Consider the following 24,891-nt stretch of genomic DNA (forward strand, 5'->3'; position numbering starts at 1 on the left):
GTAGTTTAATCCATAAATCAGTATAGCATAAGTGGCAAATGAGATGGGTGAATAAACAATAAAAAGAAAAGATATTAAAACATTATTTAATCATAAAAGAGTTACAACATTCAGTAGTTTATAGGGTGAGAATCTTTTTAGCACAACAGAAAAAGCACCATCAGGTATTTACAGTAATAGAGTTTAAAGGGGGGAAAAAAGGCCAGTTTTAAAATATTCCATGTATTTCAGTAGATTTTCATCTATTCCTGATGAGATGTTATAATTGTGTTACGGTTTCAAAGCAAAAAATGCTGAACACCAGAATAAGACCTTGCAACTTGTCCTGCTTACGTCAGTCCTCTCTAATCCATTCTGAAGAGTGTATATTCAACCTGCAAATGGATATGGTGGGACTCCTTTTACACCTAGCCCTGTTATCTATTAAAACAAAGAGGAGAAAAAAAGATTAGTGCAATAATTCACCACTAACAGGCACTTGCTTTTCTTTCACAACTAGACATGCTTTAATTTAGAAAAGGACTGTGTCCTCCAACTTGACACCCTACTATATTTTGCACACGGCAGCTCATCACAGCCAGGAACTTCAACCTATGCTCTTTCTGTAAAGCTCAGTAATCGCAGGCCAGAGACCATTCCCCAAAAGCCTCTTCTCAGATACTACTAAGCCTTCATTCTGCAATTCACAATGTAACCTTCAGTATGCACACATAGAGCAGGGCTTTAAAATAAATCCCAAGGTGATAACTTTTTAAAGAGATAATTTAGTTATAGCTAACTAGAAAGTAAATAAAGGCAGATGCTTTTGTCTGCCATTGATTAAGACACAGAAGTATTTACACATTCTTTCCATAAAAAGTAGAAAACTCAAACTGTGTTGGGAGGGGCAGAAGTAGAAAGAGGTGATGGCATAGAAAATTTGCAGTATCAGCATTGTTACAAATTTTAAACCCAAAAGTATTTTCAAATCTCTAAATACATTTAACTTTCTCATCCTGCAACAGGAACCAAAAATACGAACAATAGTTTAACATATAGGACAGATGTTCTAACAACCATCCTCCTCCTGCTTCCCACCACTCCAACTGGTTTGCTACCTGAAAAATGCAGGAGGGAAAAAATGGCCTTCTAAAAAGACAGGAAAAAATATCATTCACCTTGAAAATCCCACCAGCCTGTGGCTGCCGTGAAAGCCACTCTTTATCCATCCCGTCACTGGCAGAAGTCACATACATTTCTGAATAATCCTTTCCTCCGAAACAGCAGGAAGTTGTCTTGTCAACAGGAAGTTTCACAGTCTGGAGTCTTTTTCCTGGAGAAAAACCATGCATGCAGTTTCCTGTTCATCTACTTACAACAAGAAATTTAAATAAATTATTGTGAATAACCAGCATGGAGCCAGGTGTTCCACAAAAGCAGGTACCAAGGCCGGGGGGGGGGCGGGTGTTCCATGCTGAGTTTCAGCATACTGATGAGCACTGTGACAGGGAGCAACCAGACTTCTGTCAACCATGTTGTTAATCATCTATTATTTGACAAGTTTCAGTCTCAGTTATCACAAACAAATCCCACCCCAGTCCCAGCCTGTCCTCTAATTAAATGCTAACATCCACAGCACAGCCATCTGTATCTAAGCTCATCATCTAGGCTGCCCATGCAGTCAATGGAAATGGGATATAATTCATCCCTAAAATAGGTCACATGAATCACGCCCTAGACCTGCTGACTTTTCTACTTTTAACTACAAAGGAAGCCTGGAGCAAGCAGACCTCGTGTAGCTCTAGAGGCGTACCTCGTGCTACACCTCTACTGCCTGCAGTCAAGGAAGATTAATTCCTAGAAGTTTTTCCTGAAATTTCAATAGCCTTTCAAATCAAGCTTGCATAAAATAGGGATCATAGGACATGTCTGAAGTTTACAAGAAACTAGCACTACTGTAAGTAATATCACGCATTTATTATACCAACAAATAGCTACCGTCCTAATGACAGTAGTAAACAGATTGCCTCCAGCCTTAACCAGAAGGCTGTCACAGCAGATTTTTTCTAAAATTCCTCCTAATTCTGGCCAATAAGTGCTTATACCCATCATGCCTATTTTGTTTACCTACAACTGAATTTCTCTTTCTAGAAATATGCTAAAGCACATGAATACCCTTACAAAACATGTAATTTCCCTGGCCCCCCAACTGCACATGTAAAGGGCTTGGTCCCCTTACGGTAACTGTTTAGTGATGTGTTGAAATAGCAGGAGAGTAACTTTGGTGTTGGGAACCCTACAAGGAGAAAGAAAAAGTGGAAAGTTTGGCCCACTTAACACCTACAAGAAGTTTTTGGTCAACTTCAGAGTGGGGCACCATTTGCCAGGAGGTGTTTATCAAAGCAAGCACCTGTCTTTAAAACCTTTTGCCTCACCCAACAAGCTGTGCCTTGCTCCCTTGCAATGATGTAGCAGCACTGCAATGAACTGACAAAAGCACAGACCAAACAGCTTCACCTGTACCACAATACTAAGTGGGTCATGAGCACAGGTAAAAGCAGGGCCGCATTATTAAGCCGTTGGTGCATTCCTGGCACAATTTTGGCCCACCTAGTTGGGTATGCTGCTCCCCAGAGACAGTCTGGGCTCTCTTTTGGTGTGGGAGGACAGCCTGGCTGTGCAAAACAAGCTATGATATGCCATATCATAGGCAGCACTAAAGGACATTGCCTGACCTATTTTACTTGCTCGTATGGATGTAACCAGCACATCCAGAATACAGGACTGAGAGGGATGAGCAGAATTGTCTTTGCTTCACTGACAACCCTGACATGAGGGCTGGATACTTTTAAACTCTCTTTTAATCCCAAAATAAATAAAAGAAAATAGCAAGCAAGCAGTGGTGAAAGAGCCTCTTGTATGTAATAGCCCGGAAAGTTTGAGCACTCTGAGATTCTTGATGCTGTACAATAAGCTTATTTGGCATACATTTTGTCCTACAATGTCCAAAGTAAAAATCAAATTCAAAGTAAAAAATAAAAAAATAAAAAAAATCAAAACCAGGGTAAGAGCATTTAGATTAGCATAGAGATTATTTGCATGTCTGGCTAACTGTTTTTTCCCCGAGAAGAACAGATTTTTCAAAATATCTAGAAAATTTGGAGAGAAATAGTCCTGTCTGTTGCCTGGCAGTGACAAGGACCAATATGAGTCCCAAGACAATGCTCCTGCCAACTTGCTCTAGCAACACTTTGTGATTATCCAGTCAGCTGGCAGTGGAAGGATTACATGGCTACATGGGTTACGTGGTGGCTTATTAAATGGTCCAGAGGCCACCCTAGAAATTGGCTGACACCAAGTCTGGGAGAAAATGAGTGGGAAGGGCATTCAAAGGGAAAAAACATGCACTGTAGGAGAAGAGGCATGAGGACCAAAGACAAGGGGAGAGACCCTGACTGTACTTTTGGAGTGGTCTCAGCGGATAACAGCCTGGAAGATACTGTTTACAAAGCTCCAAGATGAGCAATGTCTTCCTGGAGATGCAAGAAAATCAGCACCTGGATGCTTTAAAATCTACCTGAAGTATTCATCTATGCTTAGCATCTATAGAAGAGAGAAACTTAGCAAATCTTTTAGACCCTATACAATCAAAGGATATAAAAATACATTCATTAGGAAGAATTGTAAAATACTTAATTCCTAATTAAAAGATATGATTGCATAAAACTAGCAAGCAGGTCACTAAGTGACCAGAAGGTATGACAAAACTTGGCAACACACAAGTTACACATCCATTTCCAGCCTTTGCAAACTCACTGGGATCAGTCATCACAGCCTTTCCCTGTAGCACATCCTGAATCTAAAGGCAGCAGCTATCTAGGCTAAAGAAGCCTAGACCTGAAAAGCTGCTTCACCCTGAAACTCAAAACCTTCATTTAGAAAAGATGTCAAAAAAAAACAAGTTTCCTCACCCATCCCCCTAAAAATGCAGTCCAAGCTTTGCTATCTGTGAAACCTGAAAATCCCTCACGTGCTTTAGCTGAGCTCTTTATGAGTGGATGTGCCTGCAACTGGCTGACAGCCATTCAAGCCACACTTAATAGCTATTGTGCATTAAAAGAGAGGCTTTCATGGACTTCTCTTCAAACCTGTCTGGGTTATCTCCCTAAATAGTTACAATTCACTCAGAAGTCAGCAAACTGCAGATTTTAGATAGCGCAGAGAGGGCAGATAAGCATGAGATATTCACAAAGAAGGTGGCTCTCTTTGACATGGACACTTAACTTATTGCTGCGGGTGCTGGGAGTTTTACATGGGCAAGGGGAGACAGAAAATGTTCACAGAAGAGAAATCCACTGGCACCTACCTGTACAACAAAATCACATCCAGCTCTGAAAGACCCTGATCTTAACCCATAGTTAAGAGACTGGAAGTGCATTAGGGATACGTACTCTGCTGTCAGTATTCTCAGTCTCCCTATGCATCTGCTTATGGACACTATATGGACACTTCTTTTTAGCTTTCCCTTAAGAAAACACCTCCAAAAGGCAGGATGAAAGGGAAAACAAGTAAGAAAAGGAAGAAGGTGAAGGCCAGGGAGGAAAAAAGTTGAAACAGTGAAACAGAGAGGAAGAATGGTAAGAGTTAACTGCTCCAAGAGTGTATTCAAAGGGCTGGCAGAGGTCACCAAGGAGTGCTCTGCCCACCAAAGAGGGAGGATGTGGGAGCAGAAACAGGTCCCAGAGCTGCTGGGATCTCCCAACGGGAGCTTCCTCCTCCTAGGGTTGGAGTGCAGACTCTGCAGGACCGGAGGAAGTCCCACAGGTTGGCAAGACCTCGGATGGGTACAAATCAAAAGCACGGCCTGAGCCTTAAGTAAGAGGTTCCAGCGGAGTCAGAAGAGAGGCTGCAGCCTGACCCGCCTGGTGCACGTGTGCCAGGGTCTGCTGTGCACTGCAGAGGTGGGACATGTCAAGGGACACTAGCATCACTGAATCTGCAGCCCCACAAAACCCCAAGACTTCTGTTAGGGCTGGACCTGGGTTCAAGAGACCCCAGATGCAACCCAGCGCAGTTGCTCCTATGCTGCATTATGCAAACCTGTGCTGCCTAGGGTCTGTCAAAATCACGCTCCCATTCTCACCCACTGGCCCCTTGCAGACAGCGTGGTTCAGTCTCTTTGAAGTGCTGCACAAGTGTTTTTTGCCCAGACTAAGCCATGCCTGGCAGACCACCGAAGTCCAAATGAGGGTAGCAACACATGACAGGCTCAGACAGTGGGCACAACCAAGATGTTACTGTGGGAATGATAAAATGCTGTGGAATTCATTACATATTTTTTATTTCAATTGCAAAATTTATCATATAATTTTTGACAATAAAAAAATCTTGCGGACATCAGTGTCATGTGGGACTTGTATTAACATCAGTAGGGTGCCCAAAATGATACACTATGCTGAAGAAATAAGACAAAAAAATGGCTTAAGTCATCTTTGCCATTGCATGGTTTACTCTTTTTCTTCCACATCACTTCTCAATAAAGTAAATGCTGATCTTAAGTTTGGAGGATGCAAGAGGATGCTAACTCAAATAATTCGCAAGTATAACAGTAATCCCCTCAGCAACTTTACCTTTTCCAACACAACAGAGGCTGGGAGCAAAGGAGACTTATTTACAAAGCTAATTTTTGAGAGCAGGGACATAAAATTGCTTTTTCAAAAAAAAAAAAAAAGTAATGTTTTTAAAAATAGTAGATGCACTATTTCTGTGAGGGGGGAAAAAACCACCTCTGTTCTTTGCTTTTGTTTCTTCTTTCTATTTTTTTGAACACAGAATTCCAGTCCACCCTTTGCAAGGACTTACCTGTCTCAGGATCAAGACGAATCACTCTCCCACCATTGTAACAAGCTACCCAGAGCTTGCCTTCTGTATCAATGCACATCCCATCAGGAATGCTTTCCTCTTTCTCCAGTTTGTATATACTCCTACGGTTGCCTGCAGGGTAGAAAAACCACAACAAAACTGAGTGAGACAGTTGTTAAAATTTTTATCAGTCACAGCCCAGCAGAGTTATTTGTACTATAATTTTCAAAAGCTGTGCTGAAGTCCAGAGTTTTTTCATATGAAAGAAATAGATTGTGTCTGCTGCCCTGTTTGTTTCCTGAGACAGTTGTTTCTCAGTGTGAAAGCCTGTGGATCAGTTTCTATCCATTGAAAATAAAATCCTTTTTTCTGGTGTTCTTTTCTAGTGCGTCACTCATGCTCCCTACTTAAAGTATTAAATGAATAACTGCATAAATTAATGTTATATATATTCAGAAAATTAATTACTTGTTCTAAAAGCAGTTTGGATCATTTCAAGTATAGGTCGCTCCCAGCCAGAGAACTGGAGACTTTTCAAACAGATTGCTGGAACGTGCCAATAATCACTGTTCCAACACAAAACTGACCTTCAGATATATAAACCAAGAGTTTATATAAACACAGAGTTAGGAAAAGCATCAACTTCAAAGCCATACTGTCAACCTAAAACCAAACAACTCTATCTGAACTTTTATCCACTGTTATTACAGAAAATTAAAACCAACTTTCCAACATTGTTTATTTTATGCTCTGACAACTTCAGTGTTTCTCATATGTAGCAATATTTTTAATGAGTTTCCTTTGTGCTCCTGGGGTTTGTCAGATTGCCCACAGAAAGACAGTGAACGAGCACGGATGAGAGAGAGAGGAGAACCACACTATTTCCTAAAGAAAAATTCAGTTGTAAGCCATAGCAGAGAGACATCAGGACAAGATGCTACACCTAAAATGACTTTAAATTCACAGTTTTAAAACTAAATATCAAATTGACTGGGTTCTTTTAAAGCAAAATACCGCAGTCCACGTACTCAAAAGCAAATTATTGGTCCAAGTCACTGGAATTTTTCTTTTGCCCAAGCTTGTAGAAGCCCTTAAGGGCTTGTTTTATTTTGTTTTAAATAAATGAGGGAAGAAGTTTTGAGTTACTGCCTTCCAGTTGTTGCTTAGCTCTGTCTGCAGAATCTTCATTTAGGAGCTTATATTTTAAAAAACAAAACAGGGTAAAAAAAATCTGCAGAAGCCAGCAAAGGTTTTGCACAAGACTACAAGCTTTGTTACTTTGCCTATGCTGTCAGTAATAAGAAACATGCAGCCACATAAAACCTAGCCACGCAAGAAACAGTTCACCCTTTTCACACAGGAAGACCAGATACGCATTGTGTTTAGTAACAGTTGTCCAGATTACTACTCAAACTCTGCCATGCAATTTAAATACTACCAACAGCCTCTGACTAGTCTGAGCTAGGAGCCTACGCAGGTGCAGACGGATGTTAATATGGCTTCTGTTGTTTTCTTCTAAAGAGGTTTCTGAAGAAGCGCTCACAAAACTCTGATCATCTCTGCATAATAACCAGTAAGGAAACAAACCACAATCTTTAGGCACAAAAGATTATTTTAGAATACAACAATTCATACCAATTTTTCCAGTTTGGAGGTCATAATCAAAGGCATCCACCGAGTAGGACAAGCTGTCAATGTAAAAGAAGGTTTTGTGATCCAGCGACCAGTCCAGCCCATTAGAAATGTCCACCTGATCAAAATGCTTCACCACTGAGAGGTCAGGGAAGAGGGTATACAGAGAGCCCTGGTGTCTTTCCAGCACAGCAGGTTGAATCTCCTCAGCCATCGTACCTATGCAGAGCCGAATGGGAGAAAGCAAGTTCAGAGTGAATGGGCTCTCCTTCAGGTTTGGTGGCAGCCCCTCGCCATGATGATGACCACACTGCCAATGGACAAGGGAGCAGTGCAGGGGCTTCACAAATTTGTGGAAGAAACTGAGTTAAAAGCAAAAGAGAAAAGTAGATTTCAAAAGTGCTTGCTTTTAGCAGAAGATGACAAAACACAGCCTTTGTTTTTTTGTTGAACTGTGGCAGAAATGGTGTGCAGCGTGATTTCTGCAAAACACTTTATTAAGTCATTCAAATATTAAGAAAGGTGTGGTCAGCATTTAACTTCCCACAAATCTTAACGTCTTGTATAGCAGAGAGACTGGAAAAAAATTTCCTCCTCCCTTAGAATGAGTCTCACTAAAGCTTCTTCAAAAGGAAATCTCATCTTCGTGGCTCAAAGTTGGCAGCCGAGACTGGCTCTTGAGAGGCTGGGTAAAAGCAAGTTAAGGTAAGCCTGGGAACCCAACTGCATGGCAGATGCACAGAACGGTGTTTTAAAAACCAGGACAGCTGAGGCTGGAGGGCACCTCTGGAGATCATCCAGGCCCACCCCCTGCTCAGAGCAAGGTCAGCCACCGCAGGTTGCTCAGGGCAGTGCTGTGCCTTGAAGATCTCCATGGATGGAGACTCCACAGCCTCTCTAGACAACCTGTTCTACTGTTTGATCATCCTCAGTAAAAGAGTTTTCTTATGTTTAAATAATTCCCTGAATTTCAGTTCGTGCCCCTTGATTCTGGTCCTGCCACTGAGCACCACTGAGCAGAGCCTGGCACCATCTTCTTTACTCCCCCCCCCCCCCCCATCAGGTACTTAACACATATGGATAAGATCCCCTTGAGCCTTCTCTTCTCCAGGAGGCTGAAGTCACATAGTTTTTAGAAATACCATCTATAAATTCTGATTTATGAAGAACAAAACCAACAATATCATAAATTTTTCACTGAAAAAGTATTTTCTATTGGCACTGTGCCAGTATTCAAAACAAGCATGCCAAGAGGCAGGAGGCAAGGCCAATGTCTTTAACTAGGCAGGCTCTGAACCGTAGGCCTCTTTTTAAAAAAATAGTTCTGATTAGGTGATACAAATAGATTTGTAAATGGGATTAAACTCTGCTTGAAGACAACAAAAAAAGAATCCCCACCATTTAACTATGAACGAGCACTTGCTGCATCTACAACTGGTCGCTGCATCTTGTCACCAAAACCTAGTGGAGCAGCAGAAGGAAGGAACCGGCTGCAGCATACCTGCGAAATACCTCCCTGCAGGATCCACTTTCCCATCATTGAATCGGTTGTTTGGTTTATCCTTGTCCACTTGAGTAATGGTGGTTACCAGCTGCTCTTTCCATTTCAAAGCAGCAAACCTGGTTCCCAGAGTGATGACATAATCCCCAGATTTCCGGAGAGCCACAGAGCTTACAGGAGCATCTAGAACCAGGATGAAATGGAAAAGAGGTATGTGCTATAAAGACACATTTCTTTTCTGCCAACTTTAGACACACAAGCAGTCACACTGAACTCAGTGAGACCACAGGCAAGAGAAACAACTTACTTTTCTACCAACAAAACTGATGTTTAAATACATAGAAATAGATCCTTTCACATGAAGAAAGCATACTTAATAAATACAGAAAGTGGCTACAAAGAGAATCACCAGTTTGGGACATACAAACTCGGAACTTGAGTATTACCACTGCTCCCAGGAGCAATAATCATTACCAGCACCTGGTTCTGCTAGGTGCTTTAGAAAAAAAACAACATAAAAAGGGTGACAGATACAGGCATGTATGCTTTTTACAACAGCTTACCATGTGGGTTCCCCCTGCCCAAGGGAAAAATCATTTGCCACAAGAGCTCTGGAGCAACTGTGTTTGTTTAGCACAGCTCCTGGGTAAATCAGCCCTGCACATGTAACTCATGGAGACAGAGAGTATCTCTGTGCTAGGACAGGTCACGCTGGGCAGGAGAGCCACCCCCCTGCACCACGCTCTGCCGTGCAGTTCAGACATGCCTCCAGCAGCACCAAAAGCACGCCAAGGAGTGGCAGAGCTTTCCAAGAGTTAAAGCAAACCAGAAAATTAGTAAATCCTCCATGGTTAGTTTACACTCATTTGAGCTATTATGCAGTAAAACCTCAATTGCAGGTTATTGTAAAGGAATTAGTAAAAAAAAAACCCGAGAAGTGAGTGTGAAGATAACATTTCTGTAAAAGCCTACAATCAGATGCAATATAAGGAATAATAACTTTAAACAGGGCAATGAAGTCTGGGATAATATTTAATATGTATGGGACTACTCACCAACTTTCTAATTTAAAAATAAAACATTTCTTGTATTTATAGCTTTGCAGAGGTGTTATTAGGTAATAGTTTCACAAAACACTTATAACCACCACCAGCCACCACTGTTGCCAAAAGGAGCTGCTCCTTTCTGGCTCCTTGCTCTCAACCCAGGATGCCCCTTCCCTTTGCAGCTCTGGCAGCAGTACCACCATGCTAGAAACCCAAATGCTATTTGCCCCCAACACCTGAGTTGCACACCCAGTTGCAAGCTCAACTCTAGCAACTCCTTCACCTGGAGGCGTGTGACCACACTGCTGGTGGCCCAGGCTCATCTACGCTGGGCAAGTGGGAGCAGCCCCCCAGCACAGCAGCCTGTGTACCCCTGCCTGCCTGTCCCTGGAGGTATCGATCCTCCGGGTACCCCTACAGCCACAAGAACGGCCCCACACCCTCCCAACAAAGCACCCCAGGAGAAAGGGGTGTATCAGGCTAGCGAGAGGGACACAGCCACCCTACTGTTCACGGCACAAATGCAGCACAAGCGAGTGTATCAGCCCGTGCACCCGGCTCAGTCCACAGCTACCCCGGAGGGCTTCGTTAAGCAGCATCCACAGGAATTGATTTATTTGCAATACTCTTTCATGCCAAACAGAAAGCTGACCATAAGGTCTCCCCCCAGGCATGGTTATGTATGTACTGGTGTTTTCCCTGTAGAGTCGAAAAGGGCATTTGAAGCTGTTGCTAAGTGTGGCGTTGTTGTAATTCTCTATAAGCTTCAGTAATGAGTAATTTCCCTTTCAGTTTCCACTTTGGGCATCAATCCGCTATTTTAATCACATGGCACTTTCTGGGTGTTTGGGGTTTTTTTGGTCTTTTAATCATGGTATTCCCAAAGGCACAGCAATTAATTATAACTATTCTATTACTAAACAGAGGAAACAGAAGGAAGTAAAAAAAAAAAAAAAAAGAGTAGCTACAGCTATTTCAGCTACTATCCCTTCTACATCTCCAGAGAGGCCACATATAAAAGATTACACCTTTGAGAGTAGGTCCGAGTTGCAGTGGGAGGCAGGGAGATGCACGATCTCTCAGCTAATGTAAGAGGAAATAAGTTTGGGAAACAATGTTTCCAAAATCTGTATCAGGCCTTCTCTCATCTTAAAACTGGTAACTACAGTAATTTGAAGGGCAGACAAGCCCAGATCCATTTACTGTGAATAATGCGAACAGCTTATAGGTGGGCAAAAGTGATTTTGGCCAAATGTTGCTGAACATGAGGAAGTAATAAATCCAAGTACTTAAACCATTTAAGGAGCTGTCTTCAGACAAACAGATTTTATGTAATCACATCCAGAAGTAAATCTGCAACTCTTTATAAGAGTTAGCACACCTCTTCCTTTCTAGAATAAATAATTGAACTATTGATGCTCCAGCTGGTGACACCGCTACCTTAAAAAACCATCATCTTCTTAAATCATTATGGGAGATTTTCTTCTAATAAAGAAAATGTTATGGGCACTGCTCATTCAAATCAGTAACAAAACTCCCACAGACATCAGCACCAGAGGAGAGTCTTGGTGACCTTACCTCTGGGATAAAGAGCAAGCAGAAGAGAGCAGGTTGTGAACAATTACAGGAAAGAGAAGTAGATCAAATGTAATCCAATCATTACAAATTACAAATCATTCTGGTTGACATTCATCTGTCAAGAGCAAGCGCGTATAAACCCAACCCCTGGGTCCCAGCACACGATCATAAGAAAAGTCCTCAGGACTAAGTTTGGCCAGGCACTGCATTTAGTTTCTGCGTGTCCTCTTTGGCCTAGCAAGGTCAAGTTTCGGGGAGAAGTCTCCTTGCACCAGAAGATGAGCACCATCCAGCATCACCTACAGCAGTCCTGCCGGCGTTGGGCAGGGACGCGGCACCGAGTCGGAACGCACAACTCTTAGATTCGGCAGAGGGTTTTTCCAGCCGTTCCTTACCCACAGAGATGGCCTGCGCTTGCTTGGCGGCCGGGCTCCAGCGGCACACCTTTCTGCCCGTGATGTCCACGAAGAGGAGCGCGCTTTCCTTCTCGTCCCAGACGGGAGACTCCCCGATCCTGCAGCCCTCGTTGGCAACGCACTCGATCTTGACGGATGACATGCCTGTGGGGAAAACCACTCCGGCTGACGTACGCCCGCCAAGAGCAACCGCCCATCACCCCAACCCCGGGGTCCCAGCGCTGGGGCAGCGGCCAGCGCGGAGCCCCGTTTTCAGCCTGGAGGGGTTTTACCTGGACCAGCAGCGGGCTCCATCTGCGGTCGCCCGCTTCCTGCCGGTTCGGGGCTCCGGCACGGCCGGCGAGGCCTGCTCCCCCGCCGACCCCCCGCCGAAGCCGGCAGAGGCCGGAGGGCGCCTGGGGCCGCCCCGCCGCCCCCCCCCCCCCCGCGTCGCCCGGCCTGCTGTCGCGGCGTGCGGCAAATTTGACAAAATTATAAAAAAGAAAAAAAAAAAAAGAAGGGGGGAGGGGAGCGATAAAAGAGGAGGCGCCAATAAATCCGGGGTGCGGGTGGGCGCCGGGCCGGGCCCGTCAGGGAAAGGCCCGCCCCCGCGCCCCCGGCTGCTGAGGCGGCGGCACGGCTGCCGTGCCCGGGCCGCTGTAACTTAAACACACGCATACGTACAGATATGAGAGAAAAGAGTAATAACACGCACCCCCCCCCGCCGTCCCTACCTGTTCCCAGCAGCGCAGCCGGAGGTGCCGGCCCGCCGCCGCCGCCGCTGCTCTTATAGCGGCGAGGGGAGGGGAGGGGAGGCCGCGGGGCGAGGGGCCGCCGGCGGCCGGGCCTCGGGTGCCCTCGACGGGGGCGGGCCCCGGCCACCCCTCGGGCTGTCCTGCCCCGCGGGTGGGGGCAAGGAGGGGGGGAGGGCGGCCTTCTCGGCCCCCCCCCGGCGGAGGCCGGGGCCCTGGGGCTCGTCTCCCTGTGGTGCTGCGAGGCCAGGGCCGGCAGCGGACGGCAGCGGTTGTTCGAGCCGGGGCGGCTCGGCTCGGCTCCCCCCTCCAAGAGCTGCAGGCAGGGAGAAGAGATTTCTCTCCGCCGTGGCCGGAGAGGTTGATTTCCAAAAGGCCCGGCTTCTGCCTGCCTTCGCCTTGCCGTGGTTTAGGCGTCCACTGGGCCTCGGCCCTGGCTTCCAGCGCCGGGGGTCTTTCTCCACAGCTCCTGCAGCATTTCCCTGGTTATCCACAAATCCAGGGCCTTCGGCGTGCCATGCCCTCTTTCACTCCCCTCGCTGTAAAGCCTCAAAAGACTTCCAGAGGCACGAGGCAAAAGGCTAGCATCAAAATTTCCGCGTGCAGGTCTCCGTTGCGCCTCCTTGTCTCTGTGGTACAGCCACGGCAGTCCCCAGGCCTCGCGTCGTAAAGCAAAGGGCACTCCGTAAATGTCAGCTCTCCAGCATCCCACGACAGATTGCCTTTTGACTTGGATTCGGTCGTCCCCGTAGGGATCTGCGATATAAAAGCGACTTCGGTCTCACTGCTCCGTGTCCCGTGTGCCTTCTCCTGGCAACTCGGGGTGCACCAGGTAAGCACAGGCTGGCTCGCCGCTGTGTCCCCACAAACCAGGATTAACTTGGCTGCTCCAAAACGCACCTTTCCCCCAGCCAGGCTCTTGTTTCCAGCTGGCACTTGTAGCAGCCCCTTCATTCCAGGGACACGGCCCAGCGCTGCACACCAGTGATCGCACAGCACCCACTGGGGTCTTTTACCAGGCAGCCCCCTCAGACAGCTCTTGTTAGAGATTTTATCTGTTCCTTATCACAGCGGCAATTATCTACTGTCAAGCATTTTTACTGGGTTAACCTTTATTCATACAGCAGATGCTCACATGCCAGGCTTTATTTGGTTACATTTTTTTTTCTTTCAGTGGTATATTTGGGAAGTTCATGGGCTACATGACCTTACCAACACCTTTTCACGCAGGCTTCCCTTGATGGACTACTAATGTGATATTTATTAACTTATTGTCACCTTAGCTGAGCAGTTAGTCTTTTTTTTTTACAGGTTTGCATAGCATTACTTCAGTGCTTAGCATTTAATTTTCTCTGTCTGTCCCCACTGCGGTGTTGTGCAACAAACAGCAGGATTTCATCTCAGACATGAAGCAAGCAAGTTATTAGCGGCTGCCAACACAGAAAACAAACATCCAGAAAAAAAGTACAACAGCTCTCTTTCTTACATTTTACAACAGGGAAAGAAGATCCAGAGGTTTAAAAAATGAATGTATGCAAACAATTCATTAAGTAAGTACAGTTTAGTACAATTAAAGCTTTTTACAAAGCTCAGCCACATTAGCTGCTCTCCCATTGTCCTTGCACACGACAAGGCCATTTGGGATATGCGGCCAACGCAACGGCTTACTGAATTCAGCAACAGGAGATACTCACACCCCCAACCCACCTGGCCAGTCTCTCTGCTCCTTGCTGACTTAGGCATTTGCCAGCATGGTTTGGAGGCATCAAAACAAGCTATATGTTGGCACACACCTTGGGAGAAAATTAACAGCTTCTGTGAGAGCTAGGTTACAACACAAACTCTGGCCTTCTTCCGAAATGCCAAATATTTTGAACTTGGATCTCTAGTTACACGGGACAGTACTCCTGCTTTGTCTTTTCTGCAATGGCTAATCCAGACTTGCTGAAAGGTAGAGCAGGGAGAAATTATTGGGGGGAGGGTGTCTTCACAGAGAGCATGAGCTGAGGTCTTCTGCCAGTACAAGTTCACTATGGGAGAGAGAGAAGGTTGCCGAAGGTGGTGCTGCCGTCTGGCTTCCCTGTTGGGAACTTCCCACTGTTGCATCGCAGCCACAACATCTACTCTGTGGCCTCCAGATCTGAGAGCTAGGGAGCACACGCAGCACCTCTGTGGCTTCCAAAGGAGATGGCTGGTGGCCCAGCGTTTATTCCACATGGTAGGGCACATTGCATGCTTACTCCTCCAGCTTTGCAGGGGAAGGGGAGCCTTATTATCACAACCACAAAGAGCAGAAAGAGCAGATGTGTGACAGAAGAGGTCCTGTAAGGTGAAGGCACAGCCCTCACCCAGCCTGCAGTTCCCTGAGCCTGCCATAAGCCATTACCCTTCTCACCAGTCAGGAAATGCTCAGCAGTTCTGGGGAACAGCCCAGTGTGCCACAGAACTGGAAAAATGCCTCCACCCGTAAGGACTGCTGGCAAGAAGGGGTGCTGGACAATTTCAGGCATTATAAAAAGAAACCATTTTTTTGCTTATGCTGGTTCCTGGAAGGTTGCAGATGTTCTCTCCTTTTATGAGCCCGATCCTGTCATTTCTTTATCTTTAGAGCCATCTTTGGCTTTTTTCTTTCACCTTTAGTCTTCTTGGTTTACTTCTATGTTAGTCCTCCTCCCTGCTTGAAGGTAGGAGGGCTGGAAGCCTTATCCACGCCTGGTACAAAGTGCAAATGCCACATATCAGATATCCGTGTCTTATAGCTGCCTCCAAGCACCACACGAAGGGTGTTTGTCAGGCTTCCTCCGCAGCTGGGCAAGGTGTGGCCAAGAGTGGTGACACCGGAGCCCGAAGAGCCACTACCTCACTGTAAGCTTGCCCTGCTGTTACATCCATTAGGGCAACCATAGTGAGCATGTGGAAATTTACCACTAGCAGATAATACTGCATTTCGGGGCAGGGGGGACCAAAAGGAAAAAAAACCCAAAAATCCAAACACCAAGCAAGAGCAGACGTAGAAATACAAGATCAGTCACTGCAATCAGTTGACTGGAAAGCCAGAACTGGCACTGCCATGCACTTGTTTTCAGCCACATATAGTTCTTGGAATTGACTTGCATGTGCAGATCAAGCTTTTATTTGTTAGTAAGCAACAAGTAGGTCCAGGAGAGATCAAGCTGCTAAGAAGTCTCAAATGTTTACTAGTGTGGATGATCACAGTCATGTATTTAAATACTCATACAATTTGAACATTTGCCAAAGAACACCTTTTTCCCCACTTTGCAAACGTCTCCTTGGGAGAAGGTGGCACGAGGGTGTTAAACAGCAGACTTGTCCCCATTGATTAATTTATATGTTACATCAAGTCTAACACCCATTGCTGTCACAGTCACAGAAGTTAATGCACAATGAATTAAGAGTCTCAAATGGGGAATAGCTTCTAAAAAGGATTGAACCAAATTACCATGAAGTCATATTGAAGCATTTAGCCTTAAAAGTCCAGTTTCTCTCACAGAGCAGGCGATGGTATCCTCTAATTACAGTTTATTACGCAAACTTCTTTCAGCACCATCTCTTATATACCAGCCATGGTCTCATGAAAAAGCATCTCGCACCTAAGAATGTAGTGCTATAAGCAAACACTTGACCCTTCCCCATGCAGCCAGCTTCTCAAGTGTTTCACGAACACCCCTCACCATCACACATGCACCTCCAGCTTCTTTGTCACAGGAGGACCTGCAAGTGTTAGTTCCTGCCACCTTAAGCTGCCTCACAAAGCTCGAGTGCCCAGCCTGTGCCTTTCCAGCCCTCTGCTCTGCACGGGAGCAGCCAGGCAACAGGGCGTTTCAGAAAGCGTTCTTCAGTGGAGCATGGCCAAGGCATTTTTCATTAATGCCTTACTTTTCTGCTTTTTGTACCCCACGTGACCTGGATTTGCATTTTGCTTGCCTCAGGGTAAAAAAGAGCATTGATATGTGCTATGGCAGCTGCAAAATTACAGCCACAACGGAGGCCATGCAAGGGAGCCAGGACTTCAGGGAAAAGCAGCATCTTTCATTCAAGTAGCTGATTTAGTAACAGTGCTTTCAGTGTTTGCAGCTTTCAGGCACACAAGCCCTTCTTCAGGCCCAAATCAGAAGCAAACTTCAAATTAATTGCAGGTTTGGGGCGACTGCTCTGAGCTTAATTTAGCATGTTCAACCAGACAATTTGAGAGAAGTCTGTTTTCTGTATTAGCCATTTGTAACAAGTGTAAACTACAACTTGCTTATGGATATCCACATCACCTGGCTCATCCAGCTTTTGGCCTCTGTACTTCCTTAAGCCAGAAGAGACAGCTGGCTTGTTGTAGAAGGAATAATCAGAAGGGAGAGGATAAGGCAATGCCCCTACTCCGTTTTAGAGGAGATAACAGAACAATGGCTGAGCCATCAGTTTTAAGGAGGGGAAGTACTTTGGTCAGGCTCCATTCAACCAGATGCAAATGGAGCCTAAAATGCCAGTGATGCCAGGGCAGGGGTTCCCAAACTACTCAGCACCACCGTTCTGAGATAAGAGAGATGGAACTACAAAGGAATGCAGCCAGACACCATGGTTTCAAGTGAAGTGGGTGGGCTAGTTTAGTGATCCTCCCCGCCTCACCACCCTCCCTCCCCCCCTCCCCGATATTTCATTACCTCACTTCCAAAGGTATAACCAGAGCCATTTTTCCAAATGGCACGTAACACATTTTCTTTTTATAGGTACTACTCCAGTGGACTCCTTGTGGTTGCCAAGACCACAGAAAGTAAGAAGAGTGGCATATCTTGATGTCAGTCACAAACTCAAGGGCTTTCGGATGACCAGTAGATTTCTTGAAGGCATCTTCCTTTATACATTGCTGTTGTGCTAGGTTTTAAATTCTTCCTCAAGACACTGGCCCACCAATTTGGCCAGCAGAACATCTCTGGAGCCGTTATGGAACTATATCAAAATACGCCTTGTGTCTCTGCCTTGCCCAGTGCTCTTCCCCAGGGTGAGGGCAGGTGGGGCAGCATCTAGGGAAAAACAACAGAAACCAGAAAAAAACATCTCGAGGAGGGTTAAGCCAAAAGAAACCATAAAGGTGTCATTACAGAGCCTACCCAGAGATTTAAAACAATGTCTCAGATAAGGCAGCCTAGGCGAGGCAGATACCCAGCTTTAGGGCTGCTGAGAAAGCAATGGGAAGGCAGGGAGGGTCCTGCCCAGCATGAAACAAAAGAAAAGTCCCAGAGAAAGGGCAGGGCAAGGTGGATCCAGGAGGTTGTCCCAGCCAAAAGAAGCCTACTGGAGAAAGAGAAAGATTATCTGGAAGCTGTACTCACAGGGGCAGGGAAACTAATGGGCAAGTATCTGCTTCTCCTTACACAACAACATAGTCACGCTAACTTTTCCAAGCTATCTGCAGAGGGGTTAACTTGAGGAACAGAAATAGACATGCACATCTGCTATTTTCAGACAACTTATCCAGCTGCTATGCAACATTTTGTTTCAGAAAGCTATGCTTGCAGTCACTTTAATCCACTTCTGTCACATCACTCCATAAGAGTCCAGCAGTTGACAGATGTTCTGACTTGATTAGGAGTGGAGCCTGGGAGCAGTTATCCTAGGATGGTGGTCTCTGGAAGAGGGGTATGTTGCAGAGTTGCACCCCAGGAGAAGCAACAGCCTGTTCAGCCATGAAGCTGGCATAAAGGAAGATTGAGGAGCAGCAGTAGCAGGGCATCTCTCGTGAAACCAGAACCCAGAAGTCTGCGAGTCTTCACTTCTTCCTAAAGAAGCCGCATTGAGGCACTCGCATTGTTTTCCGTCTCTGCCCTTCCCCAGTGTTCTTCCCTTGCATGCCAAGCTCCCAAGTTGTGCAAGCAGCTTCCTTTTGCTCATTAATTCACATCAACAGCATGTCTTCCCAATAGATGTGTCAATTCCCTGCAGTGCTAAACCTTCACAAGTACTGGGATCATCAAAATGACTGGTTTCGCAGGATTATCTTTGCAGCTCACAGAGGCAGGCTTTGAACACTTGGCAACGCTCCGTCCCTCCCAGGTATCAGATACACATCACGTGCCTGCAGTACGGCCTGTGTACGCCTAGGCCTAGTCATCAGTGAGGTACGTTTCAGGCTTATTTTTAATAGTTAAGTGTTTGTAATTCCTCCTTCTATGGTTTGGGATTCACGGTGCAGAGAAAACATTCTACAAGTGACATACGCATGTTATAGCTGAGAAACATTTCTCTTTGGACAAAGGCATAAATGCAGAAATGATGATGCTGGGAATCACCGCACAGCCCCTATTAGTGCTTGTGAGAGCTTGGTCCAGTTACCATCAAAAAGTAACCACTCTTACTTATTTGTAAAGACTCTGCAAACCAATAGCAATGTTTCTGAAATAACGGGGATACCAATTTCCTTCCTTGGCCCCGTCTTTCCCACATCCCAGCCACAAGCAGACTGTACTTTCAAAGGGAATGTGAGGCCACCAGTCAGAAAGTCACAAAAAGGAAGTCTGTTGCTGGAATCTGTTGCAAGAACACCTCTAGGGAAGAAGAAATCCTGGTCCTGAAAACCAGCTGACAATCCATCACTTACTGCTTCTTCCTCTTCTCTTCTGTATACACCTTTACTGCCTTTTTCCTTTTTTTCTCCCTCCTGTTTTCTTTTCGGCCAAGGGACTTGTTGCTCCATTTCACCCAACCCACCTCCAGCTCCGCTCCCGGCCCGTCTGGGGTCACCTGCTCTGCCCATACGCCAGGCCACAAGCACGTTGGCCGCTCAGCTCACGGCTCGCTCTGCCGCTGCCTGACCCGCTGCAGACAGGAGGGTCACTGCTGCCTCCAACACGTGGACTGCAAATCCCCCATCTCTCTTGAAGGCTGCCAGCTGCCATTGGAGCAGGAGGGACGCTATCGGATCGGTTGTGCAGCTACACCTCCTCCTTTCTCTCCATCTTCCTCCTCTTTTTTGCCTTCTCCCCTGCTCTGGCACAGGGAACAGCTCCTCTCTGCCAGCAAGGTGTATCACAGCACCGGCCTGTGGGAGCAGGGGGAACTACAGCAAAAGGTCATGCAAAACCGACATAAAACATCAGGCCGGGAACTTGCTTGCACTGATTTGTCCTTTGCACACACCTGGCAATAGCTGGCCGTTAAGTATTCATTTGCACGTGTGTGCGAGTCTACAAGAAGAGGGATGAGACAGGAGGCCTGGCTACAGCTCTTCCTTTGTAACTTAATTTGCCCAGCCAGGGAAAAGCCGTCATACTACGGCATAAGCACATATATTAAAAAATGAGACCAGGGCAGCAAATGGTCTGTTACATTTGCTCAGCTAGGCAGAAACAAAAACCAGGCTTGGACTATTTGCTATACACAGCAAATTAGTGTTCAGTGACTCCTTCTTGGGCGTTGGAGGGGGAAAGGTTTTCCTTGACACTTTAACTTGTTAACATATTGCCAACTCTGCAGAAATAATTTACTCTTGATGGACACAGTACTGCTGTTGGACTGATGAGTTTAACAACTTGCCAGACACAGAGTGTAAAGCCCTGAATAAATCACAACAGATGAAAATACTGTTAGCAGTTTCATAATTTAATGAAAAAGTACTTGTAAAAAGGGGACATCTGAAAAAGACCGAGTCCATCTTGGAAAATTGAATATATATATATTTATATATATAAAACAAAATGCAAAAACACAAAAAAAAATTGACAAATAAGGTTAAGAGGTAATACTTCAAACAGTTAGCCACTGAACACACAATAAAAACTAGCAAATGCACTTTGGGGACAATACTTGAGAACTACATAACCAAGGGCTCCTTCATATATCTATTAAAATCATGTAAAAATTAGCAAAACCATTGCCCAGACTGGAAACAACTGAATTAATAACCCCAGAAGAGCAGAAACACTGAGTTTTGCTGAAGCACCATTTTCCCTCCCTTCTGTCATAGGCTTCTGGCCACAAAATAACATGAACGCTTTGCTGACCTCCCAGATAAGTGTTCCCAATACAAGCTTCATAAAATTTCATGACCAGCAAGAGAGGATTACTAATAAATATCGAAGGAGAACTAAGAGAATCAGAACTGGAATACAAATGAACAGACATTTGTTTACTTATTCTGAATGACCCATGGCTTAGAACACAAAGCATTTCCCGTTAAAATAAAATAAGTAGAACCTAAAATGCTACTGCATATTTACACCAAAAGAAATAATTTTGAAGATACAGCTCTAGAAAGATCAATTACACAAATATACATAAAATCAGGAAGTGAAAAAAAAAATTCAGATGCATGAAGCAAACAGAGCAGAATTGCCAAGTATACTTTTTTTTTATTTCAGTACTGAAAAGTCTTCCAGCCCCTGACCTGCTAGTCCTATTGCAACTAGGGAGATTTCAAAGTTTAAAACAAATCTGAAAATGTCATTGCCATTTCCCAAGCTAAAAGCAATAAATTAAGATTATGAAGAAAACCAGGTGGTTGTTTGGATTCTGCATAGTCATCTTCACGCTGGGTGGGGAACACCTTTCATTTCTAGACAAAAATGAACCCTCAACAGAAAGTAGCCATATGACGTGCCCTATACAATCTATGGCCCATTTCAGCCAGTTATGTGGGGACACAGGACCTTGCATATTTATGAAATGTACAGCATTTCAGAGAAAAACAGTGCAGTTACTTTATTGTTTTCCAGATGGTGTGTTGATCAAGAAGTTTGTCTGCATTCAAACAAAAATCCCCTGTCATTGAAATGAACAGAAAAAGATTCCCTTCCCTTCTCACTTCCTCAGTACTGGCTGAAATTTAATCACTACTTAACAATTGCTAATTTTAAAGGACATACAAAAAAGTGTTAGTTTGGGAAACAGCAACTGATCCAGAGGTTGAAAAGCAGCTTAATAAAATAATAGTTTTTCAGCAATTAAAAAAACCATACTCCAAATGATGACTGGCTAAAATTTTACAGACCTAGATGCCAGAAGTAAGCCTCCTATGCATGTATTCAGGCAACTAGGGTTGAAAATTTGTGCCTGCATAAGAAGTTCAGACAAAATTATTTCTAATTCAGCTTATTTTAAAAATACCAGGTACGAACACCTCTGGACATGAAATCTCAGTTTCAAGAGGAACCTGGCATCACTGGTGATTGCCTAAATTTAAGTGTCAAATAGCATTTTTCTTTGAAGTAGTACATCTACTTTTGTAAACACTATCCACAAAATTAGCCATCTGTACTTGTTAGCTGGGTAAAATATTTACAAGTGCATCCCACAACAAGCAACTATGTACAGAGATTAAAAAAACTGAAATACTAGAAGTTGTATATTTACAAAATAAGCAAATTATTGTGAAAAGAAACACAACCTTCAGCAAGAGCAGGGGACGGGGCCATGTCTAGAGGTCAGCGAGTCTGGCAGCGCCAGCAACGCCTGCTTCCACCCTCTGCAAGGAGCCTGCAAACACCACTGCAGTTCAAAGCCTCCTGCAGAAGAGGATCGTCACCTAGTAGTCACTTTGGGCCTGATCCAGCAGAGCACATCGGCATGCACTCAGAGATCTGAGCACAAATGTTCCCAGGGGAAACCATCAGGACTTTTCACATGCTGAACTTCCTAACACATCCGCAAGTGCGTTGCTGGATCAAAGCCATACTGCAGGTGCCATAAGAATGCAGTTTCAGTGTCTCCGTTTGCAGTCTCTTGCAACACGTTAGAGCAATGCAAGGACTTCTTTAATACCTGTCCACCACCACAAGACTGACAGAACATGAACATGTTGCCTCGCACATAAGCTGGCAAGGGGGAAGCAGTTTCCTGAATTTACGCAATGATTAACCGCTTCATGCTCTCCCAGATGTTACCCTCTAATAAAACACATCGCTTTCCACATGACTTTGCAATAACTGAGTTAACCTTGCGAAGGCTGCAAGCCAATTCACAGTTGAACAAAACTATTCTGATTTCTCTCCCCTCCCTCCATCCCCTACTGCAACTCTTCCTAACGTAGGTCCTGGACTATTTTCTGGAACCTTTTGATGCTGAGCTTTGCACTGGTACACTGGAATACATAAAGGCTGAGTTACCCCGTGGGGGCTTCTAATCACCTTTGTACTGAACTGTGAGAAATCATATTCTTTTTGTTTCTATTGTGACAATCTCTTCCAAAGTCCTTACTTGGGCTTTCTCTCTCTGAGCTACTTCGTCTTAACCTCACTTGCTCTTTGTTTTCATCACTTTCTGCTTCAGAGTCACTCAGCTCTAAGTCAGGACAGTACCCGTCGTTGTCCTGGTACGGAGCACCTTCAAGCGTCTGCTTGCTCCACAAGCGATCTTTTGTTGCAAGTCTTCTGGTTGGCTTTTCACAGCACCGGAGATCTTCTGTGGTCCTCACCAGACTGTTGGTAGCCTCTTTAAAGGACCGGCTAAAGTGTTCTATGGTGGATTTTCTGAAACTGCTCTGGCTGGCCAAGTGAGCCGTGAGCACGGACTCTTGTTCGTAGGGCGTCTGGCTGGAGCTGTCTCTCTGGCTCACGTCTCCAGCCCTGCCCATCAGACCATTGGACTTGGCCACCAGCCTCAAGTTCTCCTGCTGCACCCGCCCATTCCCAATGGAAGCCTGTCCGTGCAAAGCTGCCTGGAGCGCCAAGGGCTTCCCAGATGGCTGGCCCCGGTAAAACTCCGGCATCTGCGTGGGGCCAGAATCCTTCACCTCACTCCGAGGCTTGCCAATCCCTGCCAGCAGCCCGTTACTTCTACTGTCATGCTGATACCTGGAGTAAGATTTTGCTTTAATTTCAAATGATTCCTTTGACATTGGCACGCTCCGTTTGCTGTAAACAGTGCTGTTGTCAGGAGAAAGTGGTCTGTTGCCAGGCTTCAGCGAGTTATTTTTGCAATCTCCTAGTGCTGATTTGGGCATTTTTAACTTCAGGGTGATCCTGGGAGGTGGGTAGAACAGTGTGTTCTCTAGTGCACTTGTCAGGGTATGGCCTACAGGAGAAAGAGACAAGGGAGCAGAAGAAAAAAAGGGTTTTTTAAAAAAGGGCAATCGTTTTGTTATCTGTAACAAGTTTTATAGTCCATTAGAAGGTCATTCAACAGTAAGAAGCATTTGCAAACAATTAGTGTGAAATTATTTTAGGACATTAAAGAGAAGTTGGGATAATGAAAACTGTTCCAAATCATCCACCGTTTCGGAATTTAGGTAAGCATTTTAGCATTTCCATTAAAAACAACAATGTGCCCTTTTTACAGGGCTTTAAGCCAGTGAATTGAACCAGTTTTGAGATATGACTGAAGTAGTTCCAACAAAGCTATAAAAAAGCTTCATATTCAGTTTTGGATGGAGAAAAAACAATGCTTCAAACTGAGTTTCAATTTGGACTTAGTTCAACTCTCTGCTTTGTATTATAAAATTTTCTAAGCTTTAAAGTCTTTTCGCCTCAATATATTAGTCTTTATGATATTACATGCATACAGCACCATTGCGAAGTAGCTATCAAGCTATTCTAATAAGCATTAAGAAACTACTTGTATTTGTAAAGACATAAAATAAATTTAGTAGACGTTTCTAATAAAATGCATTTACACAAAACCAAAGTGCTTTAGAGTACTGCTGCTTCTACAAAGTACTAGTCTGACCTAAAACAGTTTAAAAGAACCACCTTGTCAGTACTAATGAAACTTATTCATGTTTCAGGGGGAGAGAAAAAACAAAGCGCAGAGACTTCACTCTAAATTGGTCATTAAAAACATAACGTGTATCTTGAAAGAACAGAGAGATCTTAATTTCATATTGAAGAAATAGCTGCCTTCCCTATTAAAAAACCAGAAGTAATCGCACTGTAATGTATACTCGTCCTCTTTCCCAAATCTTGTGTTCCTTATTTCAAAACAGTCGCTATAAAAATGAAGGGCAGAGTGGGGTTTGGTACATCAGCATTCCTAACCAGTTACTGTTCACTATTTAAAAGCAGAGTACTTAAACTCTTTTTGAAGGAAGGAGAGTAACTGCAGATGGCAAGCTAAGAAATGCCTCTTTGCGCTGTTCATCAAGCATGCAAGGCAAGGTGAGAACAACAGCGATTCCTATCAGTCACTCTTCTCTTTTGCCTGAAGGA

The 24,891-nt window shown here is 44.7% G+C and overlaps 2 protein-coding genes across 9 annotated transcripts in view; both read right to left on the minus strand.

Moving 5' to 3' along the window:
* Positions 1-67: 67 nt before the first annotated feature.
* On the minus strand, positions 68-12,874 carry LOC104320143 (regucalcin). 2 transcript variants are annotated; one of them, XM_069769948.1, is made up of 7 exons: positions 12,728-12,874; positions 11,994-12,158; positions 8,975-9,157; positions 7,477-7,692; positions 5,842-5,973; positions 1,158-1,312; positions 68-420 (listed from the first exon to the last, which is right to left on the minus strand). In XM_069769948.1, the coding sequence occupies exons 2-7, from the start codon at positions 12,154-12,156 to the stop codon at positions 370-372; spliced, it is 900 nt and encodes a 299-aa protein (XP_069626049.1). In that variant the 5' UTR covers positions 12,157-12,158; positions 12,728-12,874; the 3' UTR covers positions 68-369. The 2 variants fall into 2 exon arrangements, with proteins under 2 accessions (XP_069626049.1, XP_069626048.1); XM_069769947.1 differs by lacking the exon at positions 12,728-12,874 and adding an exon at positions 12,287-12,416.
* Positions 12,875-20,332: 7,458 nt separating this feature from the next.
* Positions 20,333-24,891, minus strand: part of JADE3 (jade family PHD finger 3) — a 67,514-nt gene continuing 62,955 nt past the window's right edge. For all 7 annotated transcript variants that reach the window (XM_069769954.1, XM_069769950.1, XM_069769949.1 and 4 more), the window contains one exon: positions 20,333-23,761. In XM_069769954.1, coding sequence (XP_069626055.1) covers positions 22,872-23,761 — 890 coding nt within the window. In that variant the 3' untranslated portion in view covers positions 20,333-22,871. The remainder of the gene's footprint in view (positions 23,762-24,891) is intronic.

The sequence above is a fragment of the Haliaeetus albicilla genome, chromosome 25 (assembly GCF_947461875.1).
Source record: "Haliaeetus albicilla chromosome 25, bHalAlb1.1, whole genome shotgun sequence".
Classification (NCBI taxonomy): domain Eukaryota; kingdom Metazoa; phylum Chordata; class Aves; order Accipitriformes; family Accipitridae; genus Haliaeetus; species Haliaeetus albicilla.